The sequence below is a fragment of the Calonectris borealis genome, chromosome 2 (genome assembly GCF_964195595.1).
Source record: "Calonectris borealis chromosome 2, bCalBor7.hap1.2, whole genome shotgun sequence".
NCBI lineage: Eukaryota > Metazoa > Chordata > Aves > Procellariiformes > Procellariidae > Calonectris > Calonectris borealis.
Window position 1 is genome coordinate 136,840,594 of NC_134313.1, and position 25,794 is coordinate 136,866,387.

The following is a 25,794-nucleotide window of genomic DNA, read 5'->3' on the forward strand; positions in this document are numbered from 1 at the left end:
TAACACCCTGTTCCTACCTCAGTTTCTCATAAACAACTCACATGATAGCTTAAGTCATCAGGTTGCTGGGGGGAGCAGATAATTTGGTCAGACATAAGTCAGATGAAACAGGGACTTAATGGATCAACATGGGCCTCTCTTCCTGCTGATGCACAGGTTACAGTGCGCAAGGCAGTCTTTGCCCCAACACTTTTTAACTCACAGCCCCTTGGCATCAAAATGAAAAGTCCTCAGCAAGGATTTTCTGAATTTTCTATCCCACAATATTTCTTCTTTTCCCTTCTTGTGGAAAGAATGGCATTGTGTGACCCCTCTCTTCCCCTCACATATTCAAAATATTCATGTGTAAGGCTTTGGTTTGTAGCAAGTCCATGCATACTTGCAAGGATAAGCAAGAGACAAGAAGACCCTGCATCACTTTCCAAACAACCTCACTTGCCATTCCTTCATGCCCTACTGAACTGTCCCATCTTCTCTCTCACAGCCCCAGCCCACCAAAGTAACCACTGATTCCTCCTAAGCTCCTTTACCCCCATAAGCACTGCTGACACTTCCCAGCCCTGTCAGTCCTCAGCAGTCCCTCTCTGGTCTCCTCCTCACCCTTTTCCAACAAGCTATGCTGTCATCATCACAAAATTGCATTTGCCGTCACCAAAATTAGGACAAAAGTGGGCAGAAAAATGTAACACTTGCCTACATTGTTAAAAAGACTAGTATTGGCTTTGTTTTCCTTCCTCATGGAAACAAACACAACAGGTTCCATTAGAATATTCTCCCCTTCTGGCTTTTAGCATAAAACAACAGCTTAGCTCAGAATTATAAGTTGCTGGCCTCTAGTCTTGTCAGTCCCCAGCCCTCTTTGCTTCTGCCCCCCAAAAGCAGATCGCTCCAAGCCTTTCTTCTCCATGGTAGGGAGAACTTTTTCTTCATTCTTCTTTAATCCTGAATCCCATGGAAATCCCATGTCAAGAGATTTTTCCTTATATCTAGATCTTGCTCAGCAGGGTACAATCCTAGACAGATACCATCTCCAGAAAACCTTCCTTTAACAGCTTAAATTACTTCCTCCTACTAAGCAGGGAGAGCTCCTTCTCAAAGGAAAATGTGCTGACAGGCCATCACTGGCCCAAACCGCTTTGGAAAGTGTGTACAGTTGAACTCTCCTATGTGCCTAGTAAAGAGCCTGTCCATTCTGTGAAAGAAGGTAAATACTTCAATGGTCATCTGACAAATATATTACTTCATACACACAGTGTTTGACCATACAGTACAAAACAGTTCCTAGAGCAACCAGATCTCCATTCTGCCCCAGATTCCCCAGTGGGTGACATCTCCTTTTAGTGAATCAGAGGTGATGGGTCTACAAAACGCATCCTCTGGGTTACTGAATGTCATTTCTTCTGATTTATATTCCCCAGATCTCTGTGACAGCTTGTTTAGCACAGCGTTACTGCACCAAGAAATGCACAGGAACTGTTTTTTAAGTATTAAATTCATGTTGGTAACGAGGAGTACTTGTTTTAATTAGGCATTTCAGTGCTGTACATTATACTCATGAACAGAGATGCTGGGCAAACATGGGTCTGCAGATGTGTCCAAGGGTCTTCACTGGCAGGGGATTATCTGCTGCAGAGCCAGGGAACCACAGTTCCTGGGAAAACTTAGTCTTTGCTGGTGATCATCCTTTCTTGCAGTTTCCACAGAAACCATATTAATGTAGAAAGTGTGTTTAACAGGACATTGATGTTGGATGAAAGAGACCTTTTCGGTTCAGCCACAGACTTTATGTACAATGTTAGGCAAGTCACTTTAAAGATCCTGTGACTCATATTCTTGCATATAACATGGGGGAAAGTAATTTCACATGCACTCTTAATTAATGTTTTGATGAGTAGTGGGAGACTTAGAATTTGTGCACGGATTTCTGATCTCTTTTACTGAAGAAGAACCTTCTCCCATCTAATCAAGCTAGTAAAAGATGCCTTCAGGGGAACAGACTTTCTTACAGTTGTAGACAGAGGGCGTAGTTGAGAATAAATCCAAGAAAAAGCTATTTATACCCACTTTTAACTTGGGCTATATAGAGTCCATCCAATTTTCATTACCCAACCGAAACCTGAAAATGTGAAATTTTCCACCCAACATCAATGACTGCCACAAATCCTCTAACTTCCCTTGAATGAAAACATGTACCAAGTAGTTTTAGAATATGTCATCAGATTTTTTGTGTGTTATAAACCAATACCTTAATGACTTGATCCAAGAAAAAAAATTGTGACCTAGCAACCTTAACAGCCACATAAGTGCCACAGATCCTAGCTTTGCTGGGGCTGAGCTACCCATTCAGCAGAAAGTTTGTCTGAGTATTGAATTTTAAACAGACAAAATCAATGACAGTCCCTTATCTTCTCCCGTACAAGATTCTGATGGGTTTTGCTTCCCGTTTTAGAACATCAGTGCCTGCTAATTTAGAGTATGAACAAACTAAGGAGTAAAATGTACTAAGAGTTGATTTTGCACAAAAAGGAGGGAATGTTCTAAAGGTTGTTTTGTACACATTTCTATAGATAGGATGCAATTGATACAGCTGGTTTTAGAATGAAATCAATGGGCATCTCTTTGTAGAACCCAAGGCACTATATCACCCCAAACACTTAAAAGCCGTTTGTTAGAGTGCTGCTCTCTGTTGCTTTTGCTTCAGTCAAACTTAATTGAAGGGATCCAGGTGACAAAACAGTGTAAAGAGATGGAATCCGCAAAGTAAGGTGAAAGCAGAAGATGCCTGTGAAAAGAAGAGGATTTGCAAGCTGCCCTTGACACTGAATCTTTCCATTTCCTACAGAATGTCCTGGTAGAAGTCATTTAGTCTATGTCATTTATTCCAAGATAGCTCAACTGATATTCTTTGGGACTGGCTAGAAAATAAATACCTAAAGTAAAAGAGTAATCCAGCTTCCAAGATCACTCAAACTTCTGTTTATTTGCCCAAGACTGCTACCTTACACCTGCATATTAGTAACACCAATGTTTAGGGAGTGAGTACCTCCCCTCTTGGAATGGCACCAACTTATTTCTCATCTTCTAAGCAGCCATAGGATGGCTATACAGTTTCAATTTTATTCACAATTTACCTAGGCTGAATTGGATTCAATGGCCTGAACTCCGATTTAATGCTATAGGCCCAGTTCTTATTCACAATAAAGCTCTTTAAAGTATTGTTTTAGAGACACATGGAATTAGGGAATAAATAAATTAAACCACTTTAACTGGATGTATTCAGCTATGAATACATGCTCAAAAGTGTTACATAAAACTGGTCATTTCCAATCGAGAAGCTATAACCTTCTTAGTGTCTCTACTTTCGGCCATCAGAGCTGTATAAAAGGGACTTAGTATAAATGAATCTTTGTACTCGGATTTCTATTTTTCATTGCCAGTACTATGTCATTCAATTACCCTTCATCCCACTATGTGACTAGAATTTTTTTGTCATGAACCATTTTTAAAGTCTCCAATGAAAAAAAAAAAAAAACAGAAAAAACAGTTTTCCTTCAAAGAAGCCAAGAAGAACAAGATTGATGAATTTTGTTCATGAATCCAACAGTTTAAATTAAAAGATCCAAAGACCTCATGACTCTAGTTAATTGGACTTTGGAGACTGGATTTCAGTATTTAACTTTGTGCAGTTATAATGAAAACTTGCCTGTGCATTGAATGATTTAAATTTTTTTTCTTAGTATTTAATCATAATCTTTTTGTTATGGGAATCAGAAATACAAGAAACATTTCAAAACCAGCGAGTTGAGACAGTAAGCAGTTAAATAACTCTGGAAAAGAGTGCCTTAATGCGGCAAAGATGTAAGCATGTGCTGAAATGTATGCATGAATAGTCCCATGTGTAAAGTTAATTACCTAGATCAGCACATAATGATGATGCAGCACCATAGTACAAATAAACTAAAGTGATTACATGGACAAAGACTGTATCTTTTCATTTTAAAAAGATAATGATTAGAATATTACATTTCCCTCCTGTCTTTATTTGAAAGGGTGCAAAACAGAGATAACTCACGCAGCTCCTCCTGGGCAGTCTTATTAACTCTGACTGAGGTCTTGCTTAGCTCTTCACCTCTCTGCAGTCTGCAGATTAGAAAGCAAGCACCCAAAGCACTTCCTCTCCTGCCATTGGACTCCAGTTTTATATCCCTGTTTTAATAACTGTCACATGATGTGATCTCCATCTAGGACACACTTTTCACAAGGTCTCTTTCCCCCCATATCTGTGACAGCTTATTATGACTGAAGTGGAAATGTTACATAAAACAAGCTGTTTATGGAAATCTTATTTCTGTCACATGAGCTCTTTCCTGATATGACAGACACTCTATCTGGCTGCAAGTATTAAATATATTAATTATATCTGTCATTATGCAATTCCCCTCTTATCACCACTGGTTTTTATAGTCCTGATAAAATATACTCTGAGCAGAAAAATCATTGCACCTCAGCACACTTTAACGTTTATAACAATCTGACATAATAAGGATACCATCATTGCAGAAACACCTTCCTACACCCATGTGGGTACTTGAAAATCTATGCTTTCTCCATCCTCCTACATAAATATAGTAGCTTAGGAACTTTTATGCTGTGCCTTGATTTTTAGTGATAAGAGATGTCAGGTACCTTTTAAAACATAAGAGATGAAAAGGAGACAATTCAGCTTTAACTGTAATGCAGCTTTCCTTTAGATGTAGTCACCTGTTCTGCTTCTGTGAACTGGGAAAAGTCTGAGCAAATATGAAACAGCTAAAGTTCTAAACTAGAAAGCATTAAGATCCTATCTTAGGACCCCTTTTTCTCACTCTTGGATACCTAAAGAACATAAACAGCTTAAGGTGACAGACTTTGATGCCAGCCTAACTCCACTCACAGCAATTAAATACTCAAGATTTCTACAAATGAGATCTAAACTCTGGCCTGTAATGGTGAATCTAATCTTCTCAAGTGTATATAACCTATGTACAGCTTGTTCTCTTGCACTTTAGCATCCTGTCTCCCCCCACGACAGTGGTTCAATGGCTGTCTTCTTAAAACAAAAGACACAGGTTTTGGAGCCCCAAAAATAAGTTCAATCAGGACTTTGCCAATCTTCTGCTCTTGCCTCCAAATTGTACCATCAAAATAATGGATAAGTCTAGACTATCCTTCTGGATTCAGATGCCTGAGTGTAGGATTTCTACACAGGTTAAGAATGCTAGATTTTTGCATACAAGGGAAAATTCCATATATGTTATGTTTAGATTAAAAAAAAAAGAATATATATAGAGGAAATTAGCTAAATCCTGCAGGACACTAATGGTTTTCATTCATGATCTAGGTTTTGGGGATATAATTGTTGAAGGAACGCTTTTGCCCTGTTAAGGTAACTCTCCGTAGGTTGGTGATCCATATTTAGGAGACCCAAGATGCTAGACTGAGTGTTTGTGTGTTACCATGTGCAGCACATCTGGATTGTAAAACCGCAGAGTGGCAAAGCATTCCATGTATCTGAGCCGCAGAAATAAAGATTGGTACAAAGCAAACCAGTATGGCTTAAGTAGCATCTCTGGATCTCTTGCTATATTTTGCTTTGTTGCTCCTTTGCTTTAGGACTGACAGTTCTGGTCGTTGTCAGAATGACAAGAATGGCTACAGCACTTGCCTGTTTCAGCAATAGTGTTTTGGAAGAGATCAGAGAGTTTGGCAGTGGTGAGACATGACAGGATCCAGCCTTTATACTAATACAAGAGGAAGATGGACATCCTCCTGAATTTTGACAGCAGCACCTGGGAGGAGGGAGGCCTGCGCACACCCCATCAAGGGGGCTCACCTTTTACGGCAGCCTGCAGTCGGCATTGCCACGGCTCTCCGCGTCCTGTCGGCCGCGGGACGGAGGAGATGTGCGAGCCGGGGTGCCGGGGGGAGGACCGGAGGAAGGTGCCGTGCCTTGTGGCCCCGGGGCGGGGCTGCCGTAGCGCCTCGCCTGTGCATTGGGTCTAGATTCATACATAAATATAGCCGGGGTGGGCTCGCCACACTCCTCTCCCCCCCACCCCCAACCCAGGAAGAGAGGGGGGGAGAGAAATAAGAGGCGGGGGGGGGAAAAATCCCAGTGAGGTCATTTCAATGAGAGCGCAGGAGGCGATCAGACAAGGTCGGCTTTTCCGGCGGAGGCGCAGCCCCTGAGGAGCGTGGTGCTGCATACCGACCGCCGCGCTGCCCAGCCGCCGGGCCGGCACCTTGGAGAGCTCCGCGGCGCCGGGGCCACGCTCGCTGCCGGCGCGGCGCTGCGCGGCGCTACGCGGGGCCCGGCGGCGCCGGGGCCGCCCCGCCGCCCCTCGGCAGCGCCCGCCGGCCGCGGATGCGCCGCTCCGCCCCGGCTGCCGGCGAAGGAAGAAAAGTTTGGGGGAGACTTAGGGCCGCGGGAGCGCCGGAGGAGAAGGAGGATGCGCGGTTTCCCCGGCTGATCGGGAAGGAAGGATGACCGAGGGAGGATGTGCACCAGCAGCCAGATCATCGGGAGCCTCCTGGTGCTCTCCGTGCTGGAGATAGGGTTAGGGGTGTCCAGCGTGGCCGTGGGGGCGGTCAGTTTCAGCCTGGTCCTCACAGAGCATAAACCTCAGCTGGGAGACTCTTCTCCGGTATGGAGCGGGGTGTGTGTACGTTAGCCATTTCACTCTCTCTTTAACTCTTTATGGTGATGATCAGACCCTGCGAAGGCATCCCCCTCCCTTCCCTTTCCTTCCCTTCCGCGTGTGCATGCTGCGCCGAGAGCCTCGCCGGGTCCATTTCCGATGTGCATGGGGTACAGTCTGCATACTCGTGGGACGAGGGGGGAGGCACGGGGGGGACAGATGTATGTGTGTGTTGGCGGGGGGGACCCCTTCTTTCTCGCTCCTTTTCATTTTTCAATTTTGCTGTGAACAATTGAACTTTCTGTGAACCCATTCTCACACCTGGGAAAGCCCGATGCCTCGAGTGGAACACGGGCCACAGCTTGCAATCTTTAAATTGCCTGTGAGTTTTGCTTTTGAAAAAAAGAACAGCCCTGTCCCTTCTGACAAGATCGTCAAAAGGTGTTTTAAAATAATGTCAAGGGCATGTCAGCTGAGTCTGAGCTTTTGGAGGAAAAAGAGAAAGAGGAAATGGGAAGAAAAAAGAAAGATATGTTCTCATGATCTGGGCACCCTGAGCTTCTTGTAAAATGAACAAAAAAATCAAACATCAATAATGGGTTAATAGAAGCAGCATGTTCATATCACAGAGCATTTCTCACTTCTCAGAAACGTTCCTTATTTTTTCAGTTTGAGATATGCAGGATTCTAGGAAGAATTTTCCTCCAAATGGTTATTTATATTTATGAAACAAAGAGTAGGAAATATTGAGTATTCAGCCTAAACATGAGTGGGCATTTTTGAACTCCAAAGCTGGTTTTGGCCAGCTTGGATTGTACAGCAGTATTTCTAAAAGGATTGTTTGCTTTGCTTGAGATAAGATGATAAACGCAAAACACTCTTGGTTATTCATCAGCGTAACCTCCTGTAATTTATAGATGCATTCTGACAAAGTGCTTCATGTAATATTCTCACTGTCAATAACTATTAATTATTGACAACAGTCATAAATATTTTTGGCAGTATATAAACACACACATAATTCTGCACTGCAGAACAGGTAGGTGAGAAATGAGAATGAAGACCAGATAAGATAAGACAGTGGCCAACAGCTAATGATATTATTAAAATCACTTCAAAGAGGGAGGCTTCTGATCATTTCTGATGAAGAAAAAAGATTACTCAAAAACATGTGTCTATCTGAATATTTAATGACAGAGGGCAATATCCTGGGTTTCACTAAAGTCAAAGAGTTTTGACTAGTCAGTGAGATCAGTATTTTATGCAGTGATTGCATTTTGTGACAACGCTATCACAGCTGATACCATTTCATGACGATGCACATTTCCTGCACAACTGCCTCATTCATTTTTATGGTTTCTGTTACCCCAGAGTTTGTACTAGCCATAGATGAAGATCCTATTACATTAGATGTTGACTCCAAGGACCTTATAATCAAAGCAAGAGACAGATGTAGGATAAAAGGATGCAAGAGAGTATAAAGAAACAACAAACCAAAATTGATTGGTGTAACAGGTGGTTGCATTAACACAACAGCAGTCTGGCTGATTTCAAGCTGTTCGTAGGTAGAGTTTTAGAGAGGAATAAGACAGAGGACAATGAAGTGATTTTGCAGATGCTTATAGGAAATTCTCCCCATATGTGAGTGTAGAGGCATGGAAGGGAACCCAGACGGACTTGTTTGAAAATGTAACAAGTGGGTAAAGGATGCCCACAACCAGAGCCAGCAGAGGCAGGCATCAACTGCTAGGAACTGAGAAAACAACTGCAGGCTGGGGAGGCAGAGAGAGGCCACAAAGAAACTGTAAAGTGGAAGCAAGCAGCTTATGTTTCATGTAGTAGAGGAAATGAGAAATCATAGTGGTAAGCAGAGTGGGGTGACATGGTTATAAAGGTTTACTTACTTTGCCTTGAACTAAAGATTTTTGGTCTACAATGTCGCCATTATGGCACTCTCTTTGTACCACTCCAGCAGTTCAAATTATCTGTTAGGTTGTGTTCTTCTGACTAGAGGACTAGCAGGTGAGACAGGACAAGAAAGGGGCCAGAGACCGTTCTCCAGGGATGCTTAGGGCCAAGAGTGACTAAGTCCAAATTAAAACAACTGGAGAAAGGTTTGTTTGCACAATTCTCAGAATTGTCCTGCTGCAGAAATGGCATAAACCGCCTTTCTGCTCACTGGATCTTACACTGAGCTCATGTTGCCTGTATTAAAGAATATGTCTTGTATAAAATATGTTATTTTTTTCCAATTCACACTCTTGAATCAAGCATGTCCTTTGAGAAATGAACAATAAGGAAAAGAAAGGGACATTAAAGGAAAAACTAATACTTTGACGAGTTGGGATGCAAAACACTGGAATTAAGTTGAACGGTGTCATGTCTCCTGTTGTAATTTACCTGGAAATATACTGAAAACTTTTGACCCTGTTCTATCCTTTACTTATGTGGGTGGAACTCAGCAGAGGCCCAAGTTCATAAGGAAGTAGATGAAGATAGCATCACCATGGAAACCTTAACCTGAATTCCGAAAACTTGGGCATCTTAAAATCATGCACATTCTATCTCCTATACTTGCCTCCCTATGATGCTTTGCATTTGACGCACATTAGCTTTCTTCTTAAAAGAGTTGTTCTTATTGTTCACTGTCTCCATTCAGCCAGATAATTTACTAACTGACCTAACTTTAAGCATGTGAATCCCACCCATAGGATTAGACATACAAGTGAAGTTAAGCATGGGCTGAAGTGCTCTGATCATTGCATGCCTTGCATTATGTATAAGCAGGGAAAGTGGAGTAGACAAAAACGAAGAAATGGAAAGCCTAGACAATGTATACATCAAAAATGCATGGAAATGGGAAAACAGTTTCTAAATTTGTTGTTCTCATTGGAGTTGAGCTGGATTGAAATAGTAAGAGTTGTTTAAAAAGTAGCCAAAAGAAAACAACTGAAGGTGTGACTGACTTCTCAAATTATCTGGAGCATGTGGAGACAACTACCCAATTTATTTTACATCAATCTGTTCTTTTTAAAATAGGCCACAGCTGCTAAATTGCAAAAAAAAAAAAAAAGTGTCCCATATAACCTAAGGTGAACGTGTTGTTGATTTCTGGATTTTCTTTCTGTTTGTTATGATTGTATGGGTATAATCTACTCCACAGGCTGTACTCAGTGTCTCCCAAATTTCTTTTTTCCAGAAATTGAGGTATATTTCTGAAATCCACCATTCCAAGTCAGTTATATGACGTACTATAGAAATGATCCAACCAATGAGCATGTTGAACCACTAACACTAACATAGCAAGAATGGCAGCATCCATAGCAAAGGCTTTTGCACAAATCAAAAAAATCAGAAGATAATATTTCAAAAAGTATTCACAGATATTTTTTAAATGGTCACGTACTTTCCCATCTATATTTAGACCACAATGGTTGCATCACTATCACTATGATTAGTGACTATATATTCACACACGCACATATCTATATGGCTCTAATTCTCATTTATTCTGCAGTGGTGAATAAATTCTTGCTATAAATGAGATTCTCTCAAAGAGAGAGAGAGACAGAATGAGAGACAAAAGCCACATCTTTAGTCAAACATGCTATCTATCTTCATTTGCAAGAGAGATACCTGATGATTCACTTATGGCTATGCCCCTCAAGAGTAATAGTTTCTTCCCTTATAAAGACAAATACCTAAATGTATTTGAGAGACAGGCATTCTCTGGGTGTTGGTCGGTCTGTCTGTATGTCTGTAGGGGCAGAATTATTGTTTCCATGATTTGTGATTTTAGCACAGTGGAAGTCTGCCTGCCCATTAAAAATCTGCATTCACAGTTTGGCTACAGAAATTTGCTCCAAGTTGGCACTTGAAATATTTTATTTCAATGACTTTTTTTATCCAGGATTTGAAGGAAAAGAAAAAGGTTCAGTCAGTATGGAACTCTCCCAGAGCAAGAACATCATTTTAGACTGTTAAATCAATGTTGGTGGCCTAAAATTTTAAAACATTGAATTTTGCATCTAGTTTTTACTGCTGCCAAGTTTCCTTTGGAAAGAACAGTCAAACTATTTTTTTTTTCAAAAGACCACTAAAAAATTCATATTGTTTAGCTGCAGACAAAATGCAGATGTGATCCTACTTTATTTTAACATATGCATTGCATTTTCATCAAACTGCTGACCATATTTCTGGCTGGCTCCTGCTCCTGATGAAATTAATCACAGCACTGTCAGTGAGCTCAGTGGAAGCCGGAGAGAGTTCTGTACCTATAGATGAGGGAGGATGTACCAAACGTGGGAGCTTCTTGCCTTGCATGGAACCAGGACAATTCACTCCAGCTGAGAAGACTTTCAGTAGGTTTTCTTTATCATTCAGACACTCCAGAAGCATAAACCAATCTGGAAGATGGTCTATCCAAGGGGACTTGTATTTCCTGGGTTGTATTTAAGAGGATCTGTTGAATATAGACTGACTTCAGCATATGTTTTGCTGAGATAAGACTTTAGTTCACCTGCAGGGAATAATCATTAATTTATTACTTTTTGAGATGAAAGCAGTCATACTCTAAACTAAATATTTGACACAAAAAAACCCAAAAAGCATTATTTACTGTTTGTTATTCTGATAGGCCCTAAACAAGTAAATAAATATTATTATTTTGTGCTGAGAATTTGAGTGTTTTTCCAGATGACCAGAGGTTTTTTGAATCACTGATGGCAGGTAGACTTTCAGGTTCGGTGACCCACTTCTAAACTTCCTTGAGTGTTTCTAAAAACCATTTCTCATTTTTAAAGCACCTCTGCAGGCCTAGAACCAGATGAACGGAAACACTAATCACAGGGACTGGGATGGAATTTAAACTGCTTGAATATGGCTTGAATCAGTGGGAATTGTAGCACCACCTGAACTGATATGACCAAACAGCACACTGCCAGGTGAAGGTATCAGCTCAGATTAGACATGTTTTAACACTATGTCTCACCTCAAAGAGCAGAGCCCCCCCTCTCAGTAAGACAGATTTGGTGGGACACATGGTTGGGTTGTGGCAATGGTGTTGCTTCTGGTCTGGATCTGGATGACTTGCAGCCAGCTAGACATTCCCGTCACCACAACCCCTTGCATGGGACAACAATGTCATTAGAAGTTTCCATCCCCCTTTTGCAAAGATTATCATGTTTCTCTATGGAAGTAACAGGCAAACCTGCTACCTAGGCTTGCTCTTTTTGCCCGTTGTCATTTTTCTCTAGTTTAATGCCGTTGTTTTCATGAGTGGATTCTGTGCCCTTTATGCCTGCACTAAGAAAACTTAATCCTTGTTATGAAATACTGCTTCAAAGAAGAGTTACAATTAGAGATACCTTCTCTGCTCAGTTCATCTATTAGGGATTTCAGCTTTTTTCTCAATTGGATGGAGTTGAAGCAATAAGATCATTAAATAGAATGGACCTTTCTAGACATTACTAATTTCACATTCCTGGGTATTCTCATGGTAGTCACATGTTTATACAGTCTTAGTGTAAAACGCAGATTTTCTGGTTTACCCCTGACAAGAGTAGATAGAAGTGAAGCTGTTGATTCTGTCTTGATGGTTTATTCTTCCAAATGGAGATTATTTGAATAGGTATGATATGCTTGCATTTTCACTGTGTTATATTCAAATTTGGAACAATTTCCCTTCTTCTATTTCATCAGACACATATGGATGATCCAGAACACTGGAGGGCTTTCCACACAGTGTATGTAGTTTGGGCTCCTTCTTTGTCATGAACGCTAACTAGGGATCAAGCAGTCAACAAGTTTTCTCTACTATTTTCTTCAGCCTCTCTCCAGAAAGATTTTCCATAGACAGTTTTCATTTTCTCAGGGGTATTACACTCACCATTGCTTTTGCCACCTCAAAACAGAAGAAAGAAAGGTTTCTTAGGTTCAATATACAAAATAAAAATAGTTCTTTTTCTTCTGCATGATGAAACCAATAAATCTTTGGCTCTCTGCAGATATAACTAAAACTGAATCTTTTTTTTCAGACTACAGTAAGAAAGGCCCTTTTTTCCAGGAGAAAGGGAATGAAGCCAAGTCTTTTGTTCCAGAAAATATGAAATAGGGATGGATCCAAACCACAGAACTTGAATCTAAATTGAGATTTCAGCCTCCTTACCGAAATTTCTGGGTGTTCAGATCTGAGGTTTTGTTTCAGGCCCATATTTAATATAAAGTAAATTAAAGCAGGCTCAAAATAAACATTCTCCTTTTCTGGGAGGTCTTGGTTCTTTATTCCAGAGTTCAACAGACCAAACGAGAGATTTTCAAATATGCATATTGAACATAAGCAGGCACAGTGTGAACGGCAAAGACTCCACAGACAATTAGACACAAATGCATCACCTTGCAATCACACTAGTGCTATCAGAGGGACTCTGACTCTGCTAGGTCCCCAGCAAATCTTCACTGAAAGGGAGAATGAGGCACTTACAGCCCACTGAGTCTCTAAGTACCTTTTGTGCTTTGTAGCGTCTGTCTTTGGATTTTTTATCTGTCACTCAAGGGTGGTTCTGCCCCTATCTGTTATTGGATGATACATTCAATCTCTGCCTCCTCTGCTAGTCTTGACATGAAACATCATGTATCACAGGAGGTATGAATAAGTCTGCAACCAAAAATAACCCCAGAAGTAATGGGAATTGGTTGCAAATAGTGATCTATCACTATAGTGATAGTAGGTTTTTAAGCGAGATTTTGAATCTTTTAGCCTTTATCATTTTTCTAATGAATAATAATTAAATCGAAAGTCCTACAGTGAAACATCTGTTTCAACAAGTCCCAGCTGAAGGTCCCTCTCTGGCTCCCAGGGCATTTTGGAGGGTTTATTAATTTAGCTTATCCTTCATGTAATGTTTTAGCCTTCTTCTCGACATGAGTTGTGAACACCAACAATTGATCATTCTTTTTAAGGAGCTTATCTTCAGTGATATATTTCTTTTCCACTCCTGATTTACTGCATGTGTTTGCCTTAACTTACTTCAGGTTTGACATGGTTAGAAAATGTAACTACATTTAAAGAGTCCAAGAGATTGGTAAAAATTGACTGAGGATAATGAATGATCATGTAGAAAGGAGTAAGTCCTCACCATGACAGTATTAGTTAGTCATGGGTAAACTGTAATCCAGAGCAGCTCAACAGCTACAAGTTACGTTTAAATGGTATGACATTGACATGAAGATGAAGTGTTTCAGGATAGCCAAGAACGGACAGAGAGTGGCAAGACGGCAGAGCCCCTGGTGGCTGTACTCCAGTTGACTTCTATAAAATAGAAGAGTTCAAAATTAAAAGACAAACAGGAACAAACATTGGAAATTCCTTTTGAGTCTGATTTGTACTTGCATCCTTCTTCTGGTACAAAGAGCTAGTGTAGTTTCTCCCATCTGCTTTTCACTACTGCTGGTCACAACACTGTGACATCAAAAATTTTACAGGAAATTACTATAGCACCAACAAAAGAATTCCCGAGTCCCTAGCTGGTCTATCAAAAGCAATGATCAGAGTCAATTACATAATGTCCCACTGACTTCCTATCCTTTCTAGAGGTCTCTACATTGAGAAACCCAAGGCAACTCTGCATGAGTTGTGTTCCTGAGCCCTGATTATTGCTAATATTTTCTCTGTAAAGCAGGTTTCCACTGCTTCCAGTGGATCAGAATCCTCTGCAGTCTCAGAAGAGAGGGCTAAACTTGGCTTAACATTTTTAAAGCTTTGCATAAGGTTTAATTGCCTGATACTGTGGCTCAAATTCATCCATTGGTTTTAATAGCAAAATGCCTGCTGTCATAAATAAATAGCCATACTGGTTTTTGGGCAAGCCTTTTTTCTGTGAATGTAACACACTGTCATCCAAAAAAACTCAAATAATATTAATGCTTTGCTACTGCCCAAGTGCTTTTCTTTCAAGGTTTTTAACATGACCAAGCACACTAGCGCATTCAGTTTCACAACTTGCTTGTGTTGTAGTCATGGGAATTATAAAACTTTGGCATGACCTTCACATAGAAGAAAGTGGAAGAACCATGAATATCCAACTCCTCTGAGTTCTCTGCTGTGTTCTTTAACTACAGCACACGTTATTCCTTGTGTATATATATAAATATTGTAGATGTACAGAGAGAGAAAATACATACAGAGTATACATACAGACCCTGACACAGTAAGTTATTATTATAGAATCAGAGAATCAGAGAATATCTCAAGCTGGAAGGGATCCATAAGGGTCATTGAGTCCAACTCCCTGCTCCTCATAGGACTACCTAAAACTAAACTATATGATTAAGAGTGTTGTCCAGATGCTCCTTGAACCATGACAGGCTTGGTGCCGTGGACACTTCCCTGAGGAGCCTGTTCCAGTGACCAACCACCCTTTCAGTGAAGAACCTTTTCCTAATGCCCAACCTGAACTTCCCCTGATGCAGCTTCATACCCTTTCCATGTGTCCTATCGCTGGTCACCAGAGAGAGGAGATCAGCACCTCCCCCTCCGCTGCCCCCCTTGAGGAAGTTGTAGACTGCGATGAGGTCACCCCTCAGTCTTCTCTTCTCCAAGCTGAACAAACCAAGTGACCTCAGCTGCTCCTCATAAGTCTTGCCCTCAAGACCTTTCACCATCTTGGTCACCCTCCTCTGGACACACTCTAATAGTTTGATGTCCTTCTTATGTTGAGGTGCCCAAAACTGCACACAGTCTTGAGGTGGGGCTGCACCAGTGCAGTGTAGAGTAGACAATCACCTCCCTTGATCAGCTGGCTACGCTGTGCTAGATGCACCCCAGGACACAGTTGGCCCTTTTGCTGCCACTATTGACTCATATTCAACTTCACATCAACCCAGACCCCCAGATCTCTTTCCACAGGGCTGCTCTCCAGCCTCTCGTCCCCCAGTTTGCATGTAAACCAGGATTACCCCATCCCAGGTGCTCTTGTTAAATTTCATACGGTTGGCGATCGCCCAGCTCTCTAGTCTATCCAGATCTCTCTGTAAGGCCTCTCTACCCTTGAGGGAGTCCACCGCTCCTCCTAGTTTAGTATCACCAGCAAACTTACTTAATGTACATTTGACTCCTGCATCCAGATCATTACTCCAGGTAATCCCTCAGATACTTTAACAACTATGAAATACAGTAGTCACTCCTTGTTTTTGAGAAGCCAGTACCTTAGGGCTTGCAGATTAGCTTATTCACTATTCTTTGGATTTCAACTGGGAAATGCCTTAGGTAATATATATGTATATGGCACTACATAAAGGTGGTTTGGAAATGTGTGTGTTCTGTCCTTGAAAAATAGTAAAGAAAAGCAGAACTGCCCAAACTGGTGGGTTCTAATGCTGAGTGAATCTGTAATTTATTTGTTGCTCTTTTGGTCATATGCAAGGTTAATGTAACTTGTCCATTGCATTCCCTTCTGTCTAGCAAAGACTGTACAATGGAAATAGAAAGTCTTTTCCAATTGAAATCAACAGTAAAAAATCCATTGACTCTAATAGGAGCAGAATTAGAGCATTCTTGAAAAAATGGGTGACCTATTCTTTCAGCTTTGAACGTAAATTATTGAAACCCCAGCTTTTTAAACTAGTTAACATACACTTGTTACAAGTTGAAACTGTCTTTGATGGTATCTTCCAGATCCTTTCTGTAAGCTTTCCAGAACTCATAAATTTTTCTTTATACAGAATTTTCTTTTTAATCCTATTCAATCACTACAGAGAGAAATTATATTATTAATCTGCTTTATCAAGTCTGATGGAATAGAACTTAATTACAGTGATGTCTTCAACAAAAATTTTTTTGAGATTTCTTTATTAATGCTGAGAAATACAAAGCGCTACATGTAAAAATCTGAAGCATGCCTTCAGTTGAAGGCAGTCTGCAATGACAGGATTGGGAGTGAAACTCTAAAACTTCACAGAGAGCCCGAGTGAAAACTTACAAGGCAGGTGTGATAGTTCTGAGCTGAAATCTCTTCTGCCGTGGGAAAGGGGCAGAGGGAGCCCTACCCATTGGTGTTCTGATTGTTATTCCAATGGGTGAGCTCTAGTAGCAGTTACCAGTTGTATGTCCTGGTATGTCCTGAGCCATTCAGCGCCATGGTCTGCATGACCCAGCCATCTCCATAATCAGGTTGGTATTAAGTCCACATCCCATGCTTAGTGTAGAGGTAAATAACATACAAAATGTAACCATATTCATTGTGGGGAACTGATTCAATGGGCCTAACTCAGAGTAAAAATATATCTCAAGGCTTATGCTTAGCTTTATGCATGAACTACTTTAGTTGGAGGTAGATAAACTATGCATTAAAGCATCTCCTCAACTGAGATACTGAAGATGCAATATTTTGAAGGGTAAATGAGATCTACATGCAATATATTACACGGACCCTGAATGCTGTATAGAAACGGCTTAATTTTTTTTTTACTTCTTATGAAAGAGCCAGGTCTGTCTGTGATTAAATCCTAAATCAAGGTCAAGCAGAGTCTTTTGCTGAAAATACCATCTCTGTGCAAAAAGGATGTGGAAGAATCCAGTTTTAAAGCTATAAAATTACTTCCCAATGGAGGTGTAGGGTTAGCTTTACTGAAAATAAGTAGTGTAGATTTCTTAATAAAGGAGTTTATGAGGTATCAAAGAAATCTTTTGACACTATTACAAACACTTGGAGAAGGTCTTATTGCTTTCATACAACTACTGTAGTTCTATCATGACTGCTCCCTCAGGGACTGTTTGCTGTTTCCCTCGTTAAATTTTTTTGTAGGAGGAAAAAGAGACATCAGAGACCATCAGGTCTTTGATGTAGGTTACAAAAAAGCATAACTCTTATTCATATCAGCTAGTAGGGGGTGTTTCAGTTTTTTTAACCGGTTTTTGCCTAATGCTTGATGCCACAGTTAGTTCCCTTTGTGATTGGGGCTGGTTTTTTCATGTTTTGTTTACACAAGCAGCTTAAAAGTAGGATTTTTTTTTTTTTACTTCTTTTATGATAATCATCCTCAGTCTGACTTCTCATTCCAGTTTCTTCTTCTCGGATAAGTGTGTTTATGGTTGAGTTATAACTTTCTGAAACATAAGCTTTGTGATAAAAATGCTGACAACAACTGTAACCATTGCCTAACCTATTGTTGTGGTCACCACTACAGCAACACAGCAGGATTTAAACTTGAGACCTTAAATGATGAAATAATTGGTATTTTTTTTTCTTTGCAGTTTCTGCTTTGTGGCATATGTGGAATATTGTGCGCCAAAAAAAAATCTGGACTTGTTGTAAGTTTTTCCACTGCATATATAAGTATTTGAAAGGCATACTTACTCGTCTAACTTGAACTCCTTACTGGGGGCTTTCTGTGTCCAAGTGTTTCAGATAAAAAGTCAGTAAAAATTGCAAGTCAGCAGTCCAAAAAAGCAATCAGCACTTTGGGCTAATCAAGCAAAACAAGGCAGTTCTGAAATGGCCTATTTAGGTCTTGCCTATTTAAGCCACGCATCCCTATTTATCCTTGTCTGGATAAATATGGATGGAAAACTTCTTGCCACAAATTTATGCCAAGTCAATAAAAAGTTCCTCAATAACATCACTGGATTGTATCTTCTCTCTTTCAAAAACCAACACTGGGCTGCCACCTCAGTGAGGCTCCTGACCCAGTTTGATTCTAGATATCGTAGCTGTTGACTGTTTTAATAAGTTCTTTCTGCAATCAGAATCACGTATAAGCCAGTTTTAAAGTGATGGTGGATGTCTTCCGTCTCTCCTAAGAATCGGAAGTACAGTCATTTTTCCGACTGCAGCAAAATGGTGTTATTACTACACAAGTCACAACAGAACTTTATGTTAAAGACATGATCCTATTGTAAGTGATAATGTCTGGCTTAATTTTCTGTCAGCTTGATTATTCTTCTATATAGAGATGGAAGTCACATAAAACCAGCATAAGTGTGAAGGGAATCAAGATCTCTCTCAGATTATTTCTGAATATCAATGAGTTATCCTAAACCCTGTTACAATGACAATCTCATTTCTTAAAGCATGTGGACCATAACCAGTTTCTAAAAGCTGTCTGTTCTGGTGGTCTCACGGAATAGACACTTCCCAGAGGACTGCAGCATACAGCCTGAATGCCACACTCCTGATGAAATTCTCATCCCGGTTGTGTACAGAAGTGGTCTGTAAGGCTCCATAAATTGGTCCTACCACAGCATATAAGTCCATATACAAAGCCACATTGAGTAACTTCAAAGGCCCATCTAGATCAACATCTGACAGGCCAGCAGTATCAAGGGAAGTGAATAAGGCATTAATTTAGCAGTATCTCCATAATAAGGTCTTTTGCCCTGGAGTAATTTGTGGCTCAAGGACATTCTGAACCTGAGTGGCATCTTTATGATTAAAGTGGTAGGAGGTCTTTAAATGTCTCATTAATTGCAGCCTGTTTCACTAAAGTTCCCAGAAATATTTTAACCAAGTTAAAAACAAACAAATAAACAAAAAAACAAACAAACTCATAGTCACCACACTGACCTTCCGTAGAGCTGCATCGCAGATTTCTTCGTTGTTTCTCTGGCTTCTTTGTCCAGCACATTCACCTTGAACACTTTTGAAGTCCCCACAAAAGCTACAGAAAGCCTCCAAACTGCTGTCTGACTGAACAAATTAGAATTGAACAGGAGGCAGAGTCAGATGGCACACAAAGCAAGAGAGATTCACTGCGAATACGTGAGGCGTTCACTCCTGAGGAGTGGTGAGAAACTGCACAACAGAAAATTACGACACATTCTGTCATGTTACTGTTTTGAATGAAACGCTGGAAATCAGAAGATTTGTGTCCTAGTAGTCCTTCCACTGACTAGCTTTTAACATGAGCAACTCATTCTACCCAACTTTATCTTACACGCAATATCAATCTTAACTCTTGTACACCAGAAGGTATTGTATTCCCTTGGAGCTCTGTGGGAGCTGAGGGAGTTAAAAATGAGTGTCTGTGCAGTGTTTTGCAGTCCATGATGCTATCGAAGCATTGAATTATGATTAGTCTCATTTTTTATATGAATGAATCTGTCTCTGAAAAATGTTACTGTTTCATAACCTCTCTTGTCTTTCCTGACAGATGATACTTTTTTCTGCCTGTTGCATCTGTGGACTAATCGGAGGAATCTTAAATTTTCAATTTCTTCGTGCTCTGACAAAGAAGTCGTCTGCTCTCTATTCTTTGCATCTTGCCTCCATGTCTCTTGCATGCATTGGAATTGGTGGTTGCACCCTTTCTTCATGGCTCACTTGTCGGCTAGCCAGCTATGAACAAAGGCGAATGTTCTCAGAAAGAGAACATTCATTGCATCACTCCCATGAAATGGCAGAAAAAGTGAGTTGTGTGTCCTCCCTTATTTGTTCTGCTTCTCCTAAAGTGCTACTGTATGTGTTAACGTTTACAATTGGCAAGAGATGTATTCAGTTTTCAGTTTTATATGAGAAAGAACTTCTGGGAAATGAAAAGCTGCCATTCTGTGTAAGCTTTATTATGTTGCACGATATGGAGCTATTTTTAGGTACTGTATATTTGCAGTACATCCATTTCAATGAAGTACATCCATTTTCAACATAATTCCATTGTACAGCTATACAAGGGCTTAGCTGCTAAATATAGCACTTCATAAATAATTGGAAGCCTTATTAATATGGATTATCATGTATTGTAATGTGAAAAAGCACAGAATGCTTTCTGTAACCACATCATTGCATGCTTCCAGGATTAATCAATTTCTTCCTCTCCCAAGTACTCAGCTTATAAAGTAGGTTATTTAAACGCAAAAGCCACAGTTCACAAACCTAGATGACTAAACCTACGCACCTAAGGGCATATTTAGACACCTAAATGAAACTGGTCGGATTTGCAGCAGCACTGAGCATTTATTGCCTTTCTCTATTAAAAGGAAGCTTACCAAGGTGTCTAGGTCTATGTTTAGGTGCTGACACTTAAGCTCCCAAAGTTGAGCACGTAAGACCAAAAGAATTAATTGAATAGAATTCTTGAAATCAGCTCCTTGGATTTACAGATCTGATAAATATCTGAGGAGTAAAATGTTCACTGTGCTTTACATTTGGACTTCGGATCCAATGCCTTTCATTTGAGAAATGAGTAGAGAAGGGAACAAAAGCCAAGTGGACTGCCCATCTAAATCTCCACATGCAAGTTTGCATTACAGTTCAGTTCAACAGTTTGTATCATATCTACTGAACCTCTGAACAGCAGAGCAAGGTTTAATTCATTCAGACTGCAGAATGTTTTCAGATTCCCTGACAAAACACGATATAGCTGTTAATTGTCCATTAAGTAAAAATGGCTTGTCACTATTCCTTGGTTTCTTAACTGAGACTCCAAGTAGAAATAATAGACTGAATTCATCTTAGAAGATGTTTGAAACATGTTTTAAAAAGTTAAATAGTATAGGTTAAAACAGTAACATAAAACAGGGTGATAAAATCAAGGGAAGAGATACATTTCTCCCTCTCATTTTAAAATGAAGCAGAATTCTGATGAGCTATGTAGGCAAGTACAACCATGGTCTTGCAGATGGTAGGCTAGATCCTGCCTTTCAAAGAGGCTCTTGCCTCAACAAGGACAAAGGTGAAGCCCATTTGAGAGAAAAAGAGAGAGGTGAAAAAAAAAAGAAATGGCCTGGGGAGAAAAATCTTTCAAAATACAAACACCTGCCAACCCTATCAATTTGGGCTGAAGATGACTTTGTATAGCAGTAGTTCACTGCCTCCTTTCCTGGCCTGTTGACCTACTGAGCTTTTAGACACTTAGCAGTGAGGACTGCCAGGTGCCCACTTATCTTGGGTGAAGGGCCATGATGCATGTGCAGAGCAACCCTATTGCACATGCTCAGCGAATGTGGGATGTGCCCCACTGATGGCGGACTCCCTGCATGTGTGTTGTAGAATCAAGTATGCATGCGTAGATGGTCTGATCTGGGACTTCTTAGACCTACAGCCTGTGGATGGCCTGCTGCTGGCAGGTTTGAGTACATTAGCTCAAGGCATGCCCCTAAAAAATAATGAAGGCTACTTAAAAACTGACATTAAATTAGGCCCTGATTTAGAAAATAGTTTTGAAGTGTTTTATATATGTCTATTTTGTATATTTATATGATATACAGTAATATAGACATGTACTGCATGTGCATTTTTTTGTGCTATATTTATTGTATAATTGTTATATTTATATTAGAGATTGAGGGGTATTGAAATAACCGACCTGCCCAGCTGCCCGGTGGTTCCCCCGACACCAGAGTTACCTCCAAGGTACGCTGAACACTAGGGAGCTACCATGTTGTTATGTCACTTCAGGAAGGGCCACCTCTAAGAGGAAGTCATAGTTTCAGCTAATCAAAGCTGGCTGATGCTGTGATGTCACTCTGAGTCAGGAATGGTGCTTCCAGGTGGTGACATAACTCTACATGGTGAATGCTGCAATCTGAAGTAAGTTGAGTATTTAAAATAATCACCTTAGTTATAGACATCCAAATGCTCCTCATTTGGATGTGCCACCATTGACTCACTCTGCTTCTAATCTGTGTGCTCCTTCATTTCTTGAATTCAGCAACGTTTTTTAATTTATTAATACTTTTATTTTTGAAAACAGAAATATTGGGGAAAGTAAATGATTTTCAATATTTTCTGAAATTATCATATTCGAATAGCTGATGTCTGCAGAGGATTCAAGTGATGATAAACTGACAAAAGGAAATGTACACTTGCTCATGAGTAGTCTTCTGACAGATTACTATCAAACTGATTGATAGTTAATATTAAATGGCTTTGGTATTCTTGGTCTCTTTCCCAGCTGACTGGTATCTTCAGTATAGATCCAATAAAGGATTTAGGCACCTACATATAGTGCAGAGAGGCAGCCCCCAGACTGGGATCCTGAGTTCAGTGTTAGGCATGCATGTTTCTCTTCAGGATATAAGGAGAATAAGGCACCATACAAAAACATCCAACACCACTACCTGCCAAATGGAGAGCTGGGTGGTAGAAAATGCTCAAAATTCAGTAATTTTACACAGCTTCTCTTCTCTGAAACTTACACTTGATTCAGGAGTATTAATTGGCAAATCTACTTTGTTTGATGGCCCCAAGTTTACTTTGTAGAGAGGAATAGCGCACCCCTTCTTTCAAAATCTGTGCAGGCAACAATTAAGTCTTGCGATCTACTTCAAAATGTAGCTGCTAACACCTGAGAGAGGAGGCACCAGTGCTTCCACTTTACATGAAACTTTGAGTTCTGGTCTCTGCCTCCCAAACTATTTATAAATCAAATATTGTGGATTAAAAGAAGAGAGAGAAAGAGTCAGACTAGGAATAAAGACCAGGTCCCAGAATTTTCTTCTCTTTACCAAGAATCTCAGCTACTGTGCTATAGAGTCAGGCTCGCTCTTTCTGTCTTTCTCTCCCTCTCTCTGTTTAGCCCAAAGATTCTTGCTTTACTTTCTTCATAGAAACTTCCACAAGAAGAGGGACAAACAAATCCCTTTTCTTCCACATTTTCTCCAACTATACCTAGGAAGTGGAAGAAGCAAATTTAGTCTTTCCATGCAGAGAAGACCTTCTGGTTCTCATGCAAATATTTTAGAACTAGCCCAACTGTGGCACCTCTACCTCATCTGCCTGAATTTTAAAAAGAATAGCCCAAACTGCATTTTTATGTGTGCCCATTCCTCTGGGCATAGTTGGATGTTCTCTGGGATCTGTCATTGGACATAAGCAGCAGAATCACTTCATTTCTGGATCTTGATTCAATTTGGTATGAAATAGGCCTGGGACTGCTCAGAATAAGGCAATTCTGAGCATAAACTCCACGTGGCTTTGCAGCCTTGAAGGTCAGAGAAGTGCTTAATGAATGTAGCCATACCCAGGCTTAGACAGCTGCTAAGCAGGTATTGTTTGGGTTGCAATTTGAGAATTAGAACATCTAACTCCAAACAAATCTTGGTTTAGGTGCTTTAGGATTCTGACTCATGATCAGGTCAGCTTACTCCAGGATGACTCATCTGCCACTTGAGTAGCTGAACTGATAAAAATTGTTAGTCTGGCATATTAAGGGAAAACTGAAATCAGTCCCGTCCAAAGGCAAGCAGTCAAAACCCTTAGATCCTGATGGATCTATACCAACTTCCCAAATGTCTATCTCAACTAGCATCGAATGGCATCTGTTTGTAGCATGTGAGCACAGAAAAAGGTTTGAATGGAAATGAAGACTTAATTACCATCTTGTTCCTTTGTAGATTACCACAGAAGCTTGTGTTGATGCACTTTCAAAGGGCAAGGTCACAAAACTTGCATGGATGCCATCAATGCTGTATATGTGGTCTGAGAATAATGTCCAACTCATTCAGTATCAATGAGTCTATCAGCTTTTAAATGTACTTAATTTATGTAGGAAGAAATGTGATTTCTTTTTCTTTACAGTGAGATTTATCAAGCCAAATAAAAATGTAAAGTTTTTCTGAATGTTTGAAATCCAGAGTTTGTTAAATTTTTATTACAACCTTAGCTAACTAAATTTCAAACATCATAAAATAATTGCAGTTTTAATCAGTGTTTTCTATTCTTGTTGCAGGAAATGACAGACAATCTAAGCAATGGTGGCCCACATCTGATTTATAATGGAAGTGTGTATTAAGAGATTTTAAAAAGTTCCATGGAAAGAAGCGGGTTTAGAATTTTCTTCAGGAAAAAAATAGACTCCAAGAAATTGAGAAAATGGAACTACCTTAGCTTTTATGGCTCAAATGTCACAACTGCAGAACAGCACAGTTGCATTTCCCTTTTAGAAACGTTCAAAATTTGTCTCCTAAACATTTTGCGGATATACAATATTTATTCACTTCCTGGCTACTCTCTTTTGGTTTTTTGTCTGAATAACTTTTCAGAATTGTGATAGTATTTGAAATAGACTTCTCAAGACTCTTCTTCTCATGAAGACTCAAAAAACAGAAGAAAATAATTAAACTGGACCACATTTAGCCCAGTCACAGGATTCCTAAAGAGAAGAGAAGAGGGCACAGGAAGGATGGCTCAGGGGAATCTTTTTCTCCTCCCCACTTAGCATCTGGTGTAATATGATGGCTTCAGACCATGTGGCATGGTACCAGCAATGCATCTGCACAACCCCCCTCCCCACATTGCAAATGCATCCAGCCTCAGTTTTCCCAGTAGATCGTATCAAAAGAAAGTGCAAATTACTCTTCCAAAAGGCTCCCTCCCATTTCACATTCAGAGTGTAAATGAACAGTGTGCTGAAAACACCACCAATGTCTTTGTTTTGAAAGACAGAATGCTCTAAGAACGCCATAAATCAAAACCTCAACAATGCCTTGTTGTAAAGAAATTGTAAATATTTCCAATTTGTGAATGAAGTATATTTCGTAATTTGTTCATAAAAGATGACAAATAAAATGAAATCTAAACCAGAGGTTTTAGAGACATCTTTTGGGTTTTTTTCTTGTTAGAAAGATCTTGCAAAGCTGAACCGTCATGCTTGCAGTTTTGCACAAAACATTGAAAGGTTCCTAAAGGGGTGAAGCAAGCTCAGAAAGGAGAAAAATGAAGGCTGAACAGAGGCATGGTCAAGGCCAGAACACGCTGGCAATTTTGCACACCCACAAGAGAGTTTGGGATCTGTTTGGGATCTGCAGTGTGTATATTAAGGCAGCAGCTTTTACTGACCCTAAACTTTATTGCAGGACCTACTGGCTCATATAGCCATGAAAAATGGAAGATGTAATCTGTAACAGAACATATACAGCATAATATTCATATAAAATATTCATATAAAATCACTCATATGTTACATAGTGAGTCTAGACTATGCTGTAAAGCCCAGCACTTCAACATGAGTCTGAGATGTGAGCATTATTGATGACTGGCAACATTTGGTGATTTATTACCATGTTCCCAGACAAGTGTGAATACAATCTTACTATTATTCAAGCCATGCCATAAAAACCTCTAGAAATTATATTAAATTGTTTTGTGAATCTATGTGATATAAAATAATCTTTAATTCAATTACC

The 25,794-nt window shown here is 40.0% G+C and overlaps 1 protein-coding gene across 1 annotated transcript; it reads left to right on the forward strand.

Moving 5' to 3' along the window:
* The first annotated feature begins 6,415 nt into the window (after window positions 1–6,415).
* On the forward strand, window positions 6,416–25,186 carry TMEM196 (transmembrane protein 196). Its single transcript, XM_075140772.1, has 4 exons — window positions 6,416–6,683; window positions 17,929–17,985; window positions 19,824–20,078; window positions 24,339–25,186. Exons 1-4 carry the CDS (start codon window positions 6,537–6,539, stop codon window positions 24,399–24,401), a joined length of 522 nt encoding a protein of 173 aa, XP_074996873.1. The 5' UTR covers window positions 6,416–6,536; the 3' UTR covers window positions 24,402–25,186.
* The last annotated feature ends 608 nt before the right edge of the window (window positions 25,187–25,794 follow it).